The sequence below is a fragment of the Pygocentrus nattereri genome, chromosome 28, assembly GCF_015220715.1.
Source record: "Pygocentrus nattereri isolate fPygNat1 chromosome 28, fPygNat1.pri, whole genome shotgun sequence".
Classification (NCBI taxonomy): domain Eukaryota; kingdom Metazoa; phylum Chordata; class Actinopteri; order Characiformes; family Serrasalmidae; genus Pygocentrus; species Pygocentrus nattereri.
The window spans coordinates 18011593-18024273 of NC_051238.1; the positions used below are offsets into that span (position 1 = coordinate 18011593).

Consider the following 12681-nt stretch of genomic DNA (forward strand, 5'->3'; position numbering starts at 1 on the left):
AGTTGTAGAGGAACTTAGCAGTGCATATTTCTTTACAGTGGTGATAATAGGAGCCAGGAGTCACGGTGTCTACAATACAAATATAGCCAGTCTACTGTCATAAAAGACCAATTAACTATTTCTGCACAAGCTTTTATATATAGTGTTGATCATAGTAAAACAGTGGTCATTTGAAAAATGAAGTTTTGTTTGGGGAGTATTTTGCCTCATAGTATGTAGCTTTCCACCATGAATATTATAAAAAAATAAATTTTAGACCAAAAGTTTATGTCAAAGCTACCATAAATCAATGTATCAGACATCAGTCACTGTATTTGTGACCAGTTCATGTATTTCATGTACCAGCTTTGTAAAATAGCCTAAAGGTATGTTAAATGCTTTGGATGTCTGGTTCCTATCAAAACTGGTCTGAACAATTCTGACTCTATTTTCTGCACTGTTTTGACCTGCAAGAACAGGAGCCTGACATGTGTGCTTCAAAGGGATAAATGTGAACTTGTATCTTTCAGGTGGTGAGCCTGGCCAGGCATCTAATATACTTTGGCTTCTACAGCTTCTTTGAGCTGTTGAGACTCACACGCACTCTTCTTGGTATCATTGACTGCATTCCCAATCCTGCTTTGGTTGCACCTATGATCCATGATGATGGCAGCAGTGAGTACTGATAAATCACTCAAGCAGTTTAACATAGTAGTTGGAAAAGACATTTACATTATACTTTCATTACAAAATGCTTTGAAAAGACTGCAAACCAAAGTATGTAACTGGGTTATTATGCCACTCAACTGAAGAGAGAATGCAGACATTTTCAGCTGTCAGTAAGTGTGTTTACATGCATTCAATAATCCAATCATAATCAGATTTCTACAGTTATCTGATTATTCCAATTCGTATGTAAACAGTATACGCCGATTTCTCTGATTAGGAAATCTAATAAAGAGAGCTGGATTTTCGCTCAGTAATCAGATTTCTTAGATTTCTTTCGGATTTCTTAATCCAGACATGTGTGAAAACCGCGGTAACAGAAATAAGCAAAACATTTTTGGAGTGATGCTGAAACCAATTACTTGATGAAATTAAGAATTTAAATATTCTTCATCTTCGGGATGATGTGTTCATATTTTCAGCTGAATTGGGACAGCGTTTTTAAAAAAGCTGCGGCATGAGGTTTGAGTTTTACGTTACGTTTATGTCACATCTTGTTCTGTGAGCTTATTGGCTAATTGTAAAGCAGAACTCCAGTTATATCCTGACTCATGTTTCACATTATTTGATTACTTAAGTGCATGTAAACACGTTAATCGGATTACAGACAACATCTGATCCTACTTATAAAACACATGAAATGTAGGTATGTGCATTGCATATGTGTGTGTGCATTAGTTGCAGCACGTTAAACCACTAATGACAGAGTATTAGGTTACTTATTGGATCACATATTTTGTCACTTTTTTTTTTTTTCCATTTCAGGCAAGAACATACGGCGTTCCATTCATGGAGTGGGCCAGATGATGTCCACCATGGTGCTGAGCAGAAAGCAGTCCATAATCTCTGGTCCTTGTCGCCCCATCATTGGTTTGGATGGGCAGACTCGCACCAAGGACAGTATTGACAACCATGATATTACAGTCATGGACACCAAACTGAAGATCCTAGAGATTTTACAGGTGTGTAGTTTCACATTTGTGCACAGTCAGTGTCTGTTTGGTCTGGAACAATAAATCCAGTGGAGCTGATAAGAAAAGCATCTAGTGCTGTAGCTATATAATATTTTCACTGCTTGATCTTTTGTTTTGCAGTTCATCCTGAATGTGCGGCTGGACTATCGGCTTTCATTCTTGCTGTCTGTCTTTAAGAAAGAGTTTGTGGAGGTGTATCCAATGGCAGATGCAGATGCTGTGTCAGCAATGGAAACTGCAGGTAATTGATAACCAAAATGTAATAATTATTTGTGGAGTTGTGAAATACTAGTACTATACAGAAGTGAGAAACACAGTGTGCACTTGGGTGATTGGTTGGAGGGCTTACACTAAATGTTTTGCTAGTTGAAATAACTGCATCAACCAAATCTCATCTCTTAATTTCTACTAGTTAGTAACTAGTATTGTAGTAGTAGTGGTTGTTGTTATACAGTAATTTAGGTTTTTCAGAATAGTTGTAATTGAAATGAAATTCTTTTTTTTAACAGCATCCATCAACTTACAATACATAGGAGAGCAGGCAGAGGCTATGTTTGGAGTTGGGTAAGTAACAACCTTCCTTTCCTCCATGTTCATTACTGATTGGTGATCATCATACCAAGGTACATTATTTGTCTTGAATGAACATCCTTAATCTTTGTGTTGTTCTTTAGGAAGGGCAACAGTATTTTAGAAGTGGATGATGAAGGTGGGCGAATGTTTCTACGTGTGCTTATCCATCTCATCATGCATGACTATCCTCCACTGGTCTCAGGGGCACTGCAGCTCCTCTTCAAACACTTCAGCCAGAGACAGGAGGTCCTACACACCTTCAAACAGGTTAGACATATATTCATCAGGTTAAACCACATAATCAGACTGTTATGTGAACTTTAGAATGCCTTTTTTTATATGATTTGAAAATGCCAGCTACATTGTGTGAACATTTCATGACAAGTGGACTAGTAGGAATTGAAGAACAGACTTTTGAAGTTACATTAGCACAATGATGTAATTTTCCGTTTTCCATTTTGGAAGTGTTTTAATTAATGACAAAACACAAAGATGCGGTTTGGCTGTAGATTATGTGAAAAATTCATTATTCGTTAAAAGAACTCTCCTTTCAAGATTTTTGCTTTTTCCCAATGCACATATAGGTCCAGCTCCTAATTTCTGAGCAGGATGTGGACAACTATAAGCTCATAAAGAGTGACCTGGATCACCTGCGCATGATGGTGGAGAAGTCTGAGCTCTGGGTAGATAAGAAAAGCAGCTCAGGAGGAGAAGGAAAAAAAGATAAGGGAGAGGTGGGTTTGTGAAAGCATTGCTTTGCTCTTTGTGTAGATTTAATAGAACACATTTATAAGATGTTTATATGATTTTCATTGATTAGAAAGAGTTCCTTCTGTCAGTATATCTTCTGGACAAGGAAGGAGAACTCCAAGTGTTTCAAACATGTGTTTTCTTCTCAGGCTGCTGCTAATGAGCTTCCAGTCTCCCAGAAGGAAAAGCGTGAGAAGAGCAATGAAAACTACCAAAAAGTCAAAGAGGTATGCCTTCCACAACAGTGGTAATGTCTGGGCAAGTAAATTACAAAATAAAACCAAAAAAAAACATTAAATTGCCTAATTATTTCCCAATTTTGCAGTTTCTAACAGAGCTAACCTTAACTAGCATTAGGTGTGAGAGTGACAACAAGTAGGTTAACTCAACATAGCTTACAGTCTGTTTCCCATATGTCAAAGTTATATTTGTTCAGCACATAGGGAGGCGGGCATCATCATCAGAAAGTGGGGTATTATTGTTTGACTGATTTGCACGTTTTGACATAGACTCGTACTCTAGTACTGATCGATGTAATGAGTTAGATGGGGCACTGCCTGAGCTGAAACAGTTACATAATTGTTATTTTGACAGTTTGAAAAGAAGTATGCAAATTTCAACTAGATCAATGTCATTTGATATAACAGAGTATTATATATCAGGTTTTAATGAAAAGAATCAGCCCTTTAAATATTGCCTTTTAAAAAAACAAAACAACTGTACTTCCATCCATAGATTTTGGAGCGTTTGAATAGGATGTGCAGCTCTGGGGTGTTTAAGAAGCAGCAGAGGCTTCTGAAGAACATGGGTGCCCATAAAGTCATGCTGGACCTGCTGCAAGTTTCGTATGATCGGGTTTGTACAGCCTTGTGAAAAAAAAATTGTAGGTTACACCACAGTTTCCTAGTTTTTTTGGTCCAAACCCTAGGTCTCTTGTGTCATTTAAGCTCAACAAAAAGAGTTTAGTGAACTGGCATATGTAGGACTAATAAAATGATACATTTATGTCAGCCTGGACTGTCTGAGAAAGCCAGCAAGAGCTCAGAAATACACTAACACAGGTGAACTGCAGAGCTTTATTTTAACACAAGTACAGTCTAATCAACTACAACCCAAAGGTGTATTTAAACTGGAACAATCCTGTCTTTGTAGTGTTGCTCCTTCTGTAGTTGACTTAACCAAAGTTGAACTGCAGGAGGAGCACATATCACATGCATGGGGACCAAACAGCAACTCTGCCTCAAGGCTATCCCTGAACGATGAAGAGTATTAGTACATTACTACAGATAACATTACTTCTTGTGTCATTGGTGTAATTTTGGTTCTCTCTTTTGGCAGAATGACAAGAAAATGCTGGAGATCATTAAGTTCACCCACCTTTTTCTACAGAAGTTCTGCAATAAGAATCCAGAAAACCAGGCTCTCCTCCACAAGCACCTAAACCTCTTCCTTACCCCTGGAGTAAGGGACATCATATGATTTTTAAAGTGTTGCAATGCATTGTGCACTATATCTGCTACATGCTTGTGGTACTGGCATTAACTATTTTTAAAATAATTGGAAACTATAAGAAAATGATTTCTTGTTTGTATCACACTTGTAAGAAAGCGGAGAACAACAATTGATTCATTTTAAACCAACTCCACTTTTATTATTTTATTATAATTATGAAACATTATTGCTGTGCAATACTTTTTACCATGTTTTTGACTTTGAAAAAGATGGACAACATTCTGAAGCACAGATTTAATCTGTCCATACAGAGCATAATGGTAATTTATTGCATTACTTTTATACTAAAATGTAATGATGTTAAATGGTTTAGCAAAACGCCAATAATAACAGTAGACTCATAAGGTTTCAACTGACATCCACTGCATGTGTCTGTTATAAATGACTGGTAATCCTGTGGTGCTTATGCTGACCCTCATATCTTTAATTTCTTCTCAGATCCTAGAGGCAGAAACAGTGCAGCAGATTTTCAATAACAACTACCTGCTATGTACTGAGATCAGCGAGACGGTGCTCCAGCACTTCATCCACTGCCTGGCTACTCATGGCCGGCATGTGCAGTACCTTAACTTCTTGTACACCATCATTAAGGCTGAGGGGAAGTATGTGAAGAAATGCCAGGATATGATCATGACTGAGGTATGGGATAGTGACTAAAGTACAGTATGATGGCTATATACAGTTAAAACAAGTCATGCATTTTTTCACCATTGTTTTTAATGGTGTAATGAAAAAAAATTATGATACCTTGATGCTTGAAGACATTTTTTTACAATACATGATTCAAATTTATTTTATCCTGTGAGCAGTGTCACGTTTTACTGTCAAAACAACTAGTATTATAGTTTAAATGTGAAATATGGCCTTGTTATCTAAAACAGAACCTTCTAACATCTACACCATCTAAAATGTCAGGTCAACTTAACATACATTTTTTGTACTGAATCTCACACTAAGACTGAGTCTGCAAAATACACTTCAAGTGGAGCTTACTTTAAAAAAACAGTCAATGTGGTTGCCTCATTATAAGCTAAAATTGCTTAATTTGGGGGGGAACTTTTACTTAGTTACCCCCTCCAGTGTAATTATTACCAAATCCCACCACAGGCCACAGCTCCCCCTGTCACGCACGGCACCCAGGCTTTGGGGCGGTGCCTTCCTCCTATTAAGTTTCTGACTATGATGTCTAAAACTCTAACAAATGATGTCTTGTCTTCTGATAATTAAGGAGTTGCACCACAAAAATAATGAAAAGGTATTAAAATGTCTAACACAGTAAAAAGCTTTTAAAAAATTTAACATTTTACGCTAGATCATTTATGTATTTGCACTGGTAAGCATTAGGAACTACATAACCACAGAGCACACTGCTCTGATGTAATTCACAAATTTTTAATTCACTTTTTCATTCTTTCTTGTACACAAACATTTAAGTAACTTTGTGGCTCCTGAGTGGCCAACTGTGTAATCATCAAGAAATCATGAGTTCAAATTCAAGATTGTGGCAGCAGCACTTCAGTGCAAACTGGTTGAGCTATTCTTAGGTTATAGAAGTGTGTAAAATACAATAAAAGTGTGAAATACAGTACACACAATGCACAAAGCACATTGTGGTATTATTTACAGTGATAGCAATTTTAGGTAATCATATTCCCCACCCCTAATAGTTTTTATCTTTGTAAACTAGCTTCTTTAAAGTTATTAAAAGTATAAAGCCAACGATTGTTAACCTGTAACTTTATCATCTGCTCAATATCACAGTTAACAAATGCAGGAGATGATGTGTTGGTCTTCTACAATGATAAAGCGTCCTTTGCCGCAATGCTGGAGCTGATGGCCGAATCTAGAGAAGGCGTGCAGGAGAGCAGTCCGCTTCGCTACCACATTTCCCTGGTGGAGCTTCTGGCTGCATGTGCTGAGGGCAAAAACGTCTACACTGAGATCAAATGCACCTCACTGCTGCCCTTAGAGGATGTGGTTAGAGTCGTGACCCATGAGGACTGCATCACAGAGGTAGCTAGATGTGATATTGTTGACTCAAAAATATAAGTTATTATATTTATATAACATAAGTTATTATTTAATTTTTTCAAGCTACATTGCATGGGAATTTACTTATATAGAATTTAGGCATATTATTAAAACCATTTATCTTGGTAAATGATTGTGCTTTTTAAAAACACAATTTATTAATAAACATAAACACAGTAAACAGTAACAAGAATTTCTTGTTTACAAAAAGGTATTTGAGCTAGTTTGAAGAACAAACTTTGGTTCCACAATTTTTTCCTCCCAAATTTTCATGTGGGTTAAACTAATTTGTTAAATTCCACACAATTAAGAGAATTATTTGAAAGTATTCAAATACATAAAATCACTACTTATTGTATTAATGTTACACTTATAGCCCAGATAACTAGTTTTTAAAAATTGTTTTCTTGGGTGCCTAAAACTGTTGCACAGTACTGTACATCAGCTATAATTTAAGGTCCAGTACAGCAATTGTCTGGAAATGTTGTGGTGATTGTGGTTACTCTGAACTCTTGTCCAGTTGTTATCATCTACAGTGATGTCTTGTGTCTCAGGTGAAAACTGCCTATGTGAACTTTGTGAACCACTGCTATGTGGACACAGAGGTGGAGATGAAGGAGATCTATACCAGCAACCACATATGGAACCTGTTTGAGAACTTCATTGTAGACATGGCCAGGGTAAGACAGCAAGCCAGTACTCTACCAATTGAGTCGTTGTATTGTCTGGATGCACTCATAAATTGTTGCTGAACCATATGTTTTAGACTTGAGATTGCATCTGCTACAGTTAACTGAATAAAAGCAACAACCATAATCTTTAGCTTCATGACAAAGTGGGGATGCTCACCTGCATTTTGAGACGTGTAGTCTAGTATAGCATTTCATTTATCCAGTATGGGCCTTTAGGCACTGCTGTGCTATATGGGTATGTTGTGTAAATATGAAACTGCTATATCTGTAGGTGTGCAGCAACCGTGAGAAACGTGTGCAAGACCCTGTGCTGGAGAAGTATGTCCTCAATGTGGTCTTAGACACAATAAATGCTTTTTTCAGTTCACCTTTCTCTGAAAACAGTACTTCACTTCAGGTAAGACATCTTCCTACATGTACTATATTTTGGGTAAGCCAGTGAATTGAAACAAATATAATTAACTGTTTACATTCATGAGTGCACCAAAAATGAGGGGTTGTGCCTTCAGCCTTCATTTTCCTTCACTTTACAGCAGATCACGTAGTGAACATGGAGTAAACATGTAGAAAGACTAGACAAAATCTGATAGTCTAAAAATGATGCTCTACTAAGTAGAGATTTTCTATAGTATGCTAAGAATTTTAAGTTGACTTTGCTTTTCTGTTTATTTTCAGTCTCATCACACCATAGTGACTCGGTTGCTGCAGTCAAGCATGCGTCTGCTGGACTGTACCTGGCTTCAGCAGCAGCAGAAGGGACTAGTAGAGAGCTGCATACGGACTCTAGCCATGACTGGTAAAGCAGGGCTTCTTGTTATGTCATTATAAAGACTTATCCACAGCTACATCTTGTGGTCACATTTAGGTCACTTTATATACACCCCCTGGAAAAAAAATATGTCTTTTGCTGATTTTCAACATTAAACTAAGTACACATCCTTTATAGAGAACACACTTCTGCACACTTTAATGCACAGTTACTGTTTATTTACTGATTTAAACATATTGTGAAAAAATAAAAGTGGCCTGTGCAAAAAAGCATTTTTTCCAGTGTGTTCCCTGTACATGATGTGTCCATTTATTGTGGTTTAGAAAATCAACAAAGTATGTTACATGATCAGGTTTGTTTAAATTTTTGCATGCAACTGACAAAACCACCTAAACACTCTTAAGTCCTCACTTTCAAAACTGCATTCCTTGCATATCATTTTTATATAAGTTACTAAATAATCTTAAGCAGTTGCTTAGTAATTTTTTTTACGATTAGTAACTAGGTAGTAAGTTTTCAGTTGAAGGGTTTAAGCTTGGATGCAAATTTTGATTTCTGGTTTTATTTTGTTTCTATCAATAGCTAAGAGTCGTTCTATCTCCCTACCCATGGAGCTGGAAGCACACATCAACATGATGCTGAACAGTAGTGCAGTCAACTCTGTCAGTCGCCCAAAACCTGGTTACAAGAACGCCACACTCACTGCTCGACCTGCTAGCTCTAGCAGCCCCTGGGACTATAAGAACATCATTGAAAAACTACAGGTGTGTGTGTGTTTGAGGTGTTACTGTGTTTGATGGTGTAGAGCAGTTCTTTGTTTATGAACCTGTTTCTGAAGAATTATAAATGTGAGGAGCAGAAAACTGTTGTCAAGCTTGTGTAATGTTATACTATGTTAAGCCAGTCTATCCAGTAATGCCATTGCTAGTGATCCAGTGATACTCTAGAGAACAACTTTGAATCATTATGATGAAAATTAAATTAAATAATATTTTTGTAGCGGTATGCTAAATTTACACTGGAAATCACAGACCAGCTTTTGGCCTACACTGCTTTGTGATGTTCTGAAAAAATATATATATATGTATGGAGAAAAAGAAAGAGAAAAAAAAAAAAAAAAAAAAAATATATATATATATATATATATATATATATATATATATGGATGAATGGGAAAAAAAAAGATTTAAAAAAAGATAAAACCGGTGTACAAAAAATTCCTTAAAGTTTCAGAGAAAATGGGACAGCGCTTGCAGCTTTCATTTTTGAGAGAGAGGAAAAAAATCAATCTCCACTTTTGCTTCAGATGGTGTTCTGGTGTTCTCAGAATGATGGACAGACCTCAGAATCATTGAATGTTTTTGGGGTTGCTTGGACTGTGAGAACCAGAAAATGCAGCCCCCTCCTAAGACTGAACTTTGGAGTTGTGGAAAAATATCCCTGCAGATTTCTTTGAAAAACAGAAAGCAAGTCTGCTAAAGAAAAAAGAATAAAGGCAAAGTGTCGACCCACTAAATACTGAAACGCTTGTTATAATTTTTAGTTGTTGAGGCTTTTTAGTTGTTTCAATATCACTTTCTTGTAAATATATTTTAGTTTATGGCCGATTTGACTAAAAATGGAGTAAAAAATGGTGGTGTGGACTTGGCACTGTGCTCTAACTAACATACAAGTTTTGCAGTAGTTACTAAATCATTTAAATTGGTTACTGAAAAACAAGTTTTAGGAATAATAAGTGAGTAATGAGTCTGCAGTTTAAGGGATTAGACCATTTGAATTTCATTGTGTTCTAACAGGACATCATTAACACTCTGGAAGAACGACTGAAGCCATTGGTTAATGCGGAGTTGTCAGTATTGGTTGATGTTCTCCATCAGCCTGAGCTGCTGTTTCTAGAGGGCACTGATGCTCGCATGCGTTGTGAGTCTGGAGGCTTCATTTCCAAGTGAGTTATCTGCTCACAAAATACTGCTGCTTATAACATTTAATTACTTCAGATAACTGTAAATTTGTATACATTACTATACTGTTTTTTCTACAGTGTTTAAATAATACTCTGTATTATAAATAATACCCTGTGCCAGACACTGTGGGTTTGTGGCAAATTTTTTTCCACAAATGAATATATTGCATTTCAGAATGAGTACATTCACTTATGCTCTATGTCCTCCAGACTGATTCAACACACCAAGGCTCTGATGAACTCTGAGGAGAAGCTGTGCATCAAGGTCCTCAGAACTCTGCAGGAGATGCTGATTCGCACTCTGGATTTCGATGAGAGGGTTAGACATTCATGGCGTATATGTGCACGCATTTCTGTTTTTATTTTTAGTTCGTTCATTAATTGAGAGTATTTGCTTCTTTTTAAAGGGGATTGCCTTGAGAAAGGTATTGCTGCAGAACTACCTATTTAACAACAAAAAGGCCTTGAAAAGTGATCTAGCTGAACTCGGAGCAGGAGGTTTGTTACAGTAAAAATAATGTAAAAATTACAAATGCATACTATACAAGCGTGACATTTTGGAATATATAATACTGTTCAAAAGTCAGACCACCCTTAATTGTTTTTTTAATTTCCAATCACAACTGCCATTAAGTACAAATTATAATTTCTTTAGGAGATGATACTGAGGAGATTCGATATAAGATCATTAAAAAATAGGCCCCAACTGCAAGGACACCAAAACTGTCTTTCTCAGATAAACAAAGCTTAAAGCTTTCATTTTTGAGAGAGAGGAGAAAATCAAGCTCTACTTTTGCTTCAGATCTGAAAAAATCCACAGACCTAACATAATTGCATATATTTGGGATTAAAATGCTAAAACATCTTGGACTGAACTTTGGAGGTGAGAAAAAAATATCCCTGCAGACTGAAAGCCAATGTCCTGAAAAGAATGAAAGCTATGTGAACTGTGGACTACACTAAATACTGAAAAAATGTAGTTGTTGAGGCTTCTGTGTAAGCCTGTTAAATATATGTTTTGTTTTTTTCCTGAGCCTGAAAAATGAATAAATTAGGAATAGCTAAAAAAAATGAATAACTTACAATTAATGACCATTTTGACTGGATATTAAAGTCTGACTTTTGCACATTACTGCATTCATCCTAGATCGTGAACTGCAGAGTTATTTTATTAGTTTGGTGTTGAGTTTCTGAGGGTGATGTGTGGATGTGCGTATATAGGTGGAGAGGCAGAGAGAGACTGGGTTGCTGTGGCTGCAGTGCAGTGTCGTCTGGACAGAGAGGGAGGCACAAAGCTGTTCACAGACCTCATCATGAGCACTAAAAATGATAAAATCTTCCAAGAGAGTATCCAGCTAGCCATCTGTCTGCTAGAAGGCGGCAACACAGAGATACAGGTGCAGATACTGTAATTTCACAGTCACAGACATTGACATCTTTTGTTGTAGTTTCAAAGCTGTTTTTTTTTTCTTAACAACACTACACTGAAAAAACTGCCATTATAAATTTAATGACTAAAATATGGTAAGTGGTTGTATATAAATTAATGTTACATCAACTCAATTCTTGCCAAAAAAGCAAACATGAAGATAGTGATTGTGTTGTTATAGTTCCACTTGACACATTTCAACTATATAAACTGTTTTTCAGTGTTTGTGATAGGAAGATTTTGAGACCAGTTCATATTGTTTTCCTCGTTCTTTTAACTTTAGAACTCATTCTACAAACTGATGATGGGTGACAACAAGTCTGAGAAGTTCTTTAAAGTCTTGAATGATCGCATAAAAAATGCTCAAATGGACATCAAAGCCACCATTTCAGTTAATGTGGGTGAAATGAGCAACAAGGCCAAAGATGAAAAAGATCTGGATCCAGGTAAAAAACAAAACAAAAATACAACAAACAAACAAATATGGATTTGACAACTGAACCTTCAATTATTAAATTCAGTTCTTAATTGTATCATATTTGTTATTATTCTCACATATTATTCAGTAACCACCATACATTATGCAGTAACTAATATGGTACTAAAATATAATTTGGGGTAGTGTAATATAAGTAGTTAGAAGAGTGAAGAATTAAGTAACCCACTGAAGTTAAGACACAGGAAGACTACAGTACAAATTTGCTGTCACACAGTTGAATGAATATGCATGTATTGTTCTGTACAGTATATCAGAATAAATATATGAATTAATTTAGCAGCATCCCAGTCATTGGCATTTCATCCAGGCACAGTGGCTCAGTTTGGACATCACCCCCCCATTACCCAATCCCACAACCTGGCTCCAGCTCACCAAACAGAGCAACAGGAGGTAGAGACAGAGATGGGCCCCTCAGTGGTCATCATGAAGCCCATTCTGCGCTTCCTCCAGCTGCTCTGTGAGAACCACAACCAGGATCTGCAGGTCAGCTCATCTCCACTGCTTATGTATACATCTAATCTGTCTGATCTTAAGATGGATGACTGTTCTCGATATAACTTCCAAAATCAGAATTGAAAAAGTGATACTGTACATTCAGGTACACCTACTTTTTTTTTACATTTTTGATAGATTTACATTTTTGATAAATGACTTTGTGTTCTTTGTCATTTTGCAATGACTGTTTGTTATTGCAAAATGCATAATTTGTTTGTTTAATCCAAATCTGTTTAGTTCTTGCCATTTATAAAAACTACAAAACCAAAGGAATAACAGAGAAAAGCAT

At 36.4% G+C, this 12681-nt stretch overlaps 1 protein-coding gene across 3 annotated transcripts in view; it reads left to right on the forward strand.

Annotated features, from left to right (window-relative positions):
• Window positions 1–12681, forward strand: part of itpr3 (inositol 1,4,5-trisphosphate receptor, type 3) — a 43790-nt gene that overhangs the window by 16696 nt on the left and 14413 nt on the right. For 2 of the 3 annotated variants that reach the window (XM_017721294.2, XM_017721285.2), the window contains exons 21-41: window positions 510–654; window positions 1471–1667; window positions 1800–1920; window positions 2189–2243; window positions 2354–2519; window positions 2837–2986; window positions 3152–3229; window positions 3738–3857; window positions 4341–4463; window positions 4953–5153; window positions 6276–6527; window positions 7100–7225; window positions 7509–7634; window positions 7913–8033; window positions 8589–8770; window positions 9803–9951; window positions 10180–10288; window positions 10377–10467; window positions 11191–11366; window positions 11682–11844; window positions 12175–12380. In XM_017721294.2, the coding sequence (XP_017576783.1) occupies window positions 510–654; window positions 1471–1667; window positions 1800–1920; window positions 2189–2243; window positions 2354–2519; window positions 2837–2986; window positions 3152–3229; window positions 3738–3857; window positions 4341–4463; window positions 4953–5153; window positions 6276–6527; window positions 7100–7225; window positions 7509–7634; window positions 7913–8033; window positions 8589–8770; window positions 9803–9951; window positions 10180–10288; window positions 10377–10467; window positions 11191–11366; window positions 11682–11844; window positions 12175–12380 (3057 nt within the window). The remainder of the gene's footprint in view (window positions 1–509; window positions 655–1470; window positions 1668–1799; window positions 1921–2188; window positions 2244–2353; window positions 2520–2836; window positions 2987–3151; window positions 3230–3737; window positions 3858–4340; window positions 4464–4952; window positions 5154–6275; window positions 6528–7099; window positions 7226–7508; window positions 7635–7912; window positions 8034–8588; window positions 8771–9802; window positions 9952–10179; window positions 10289–10376; window positions 10468–11190; window positions 11367–11681; window positions 11845–12174; window positions 12381–12681) is intronic. The other variant, XM_017721281.2, reaches the window with a different exon arrangement.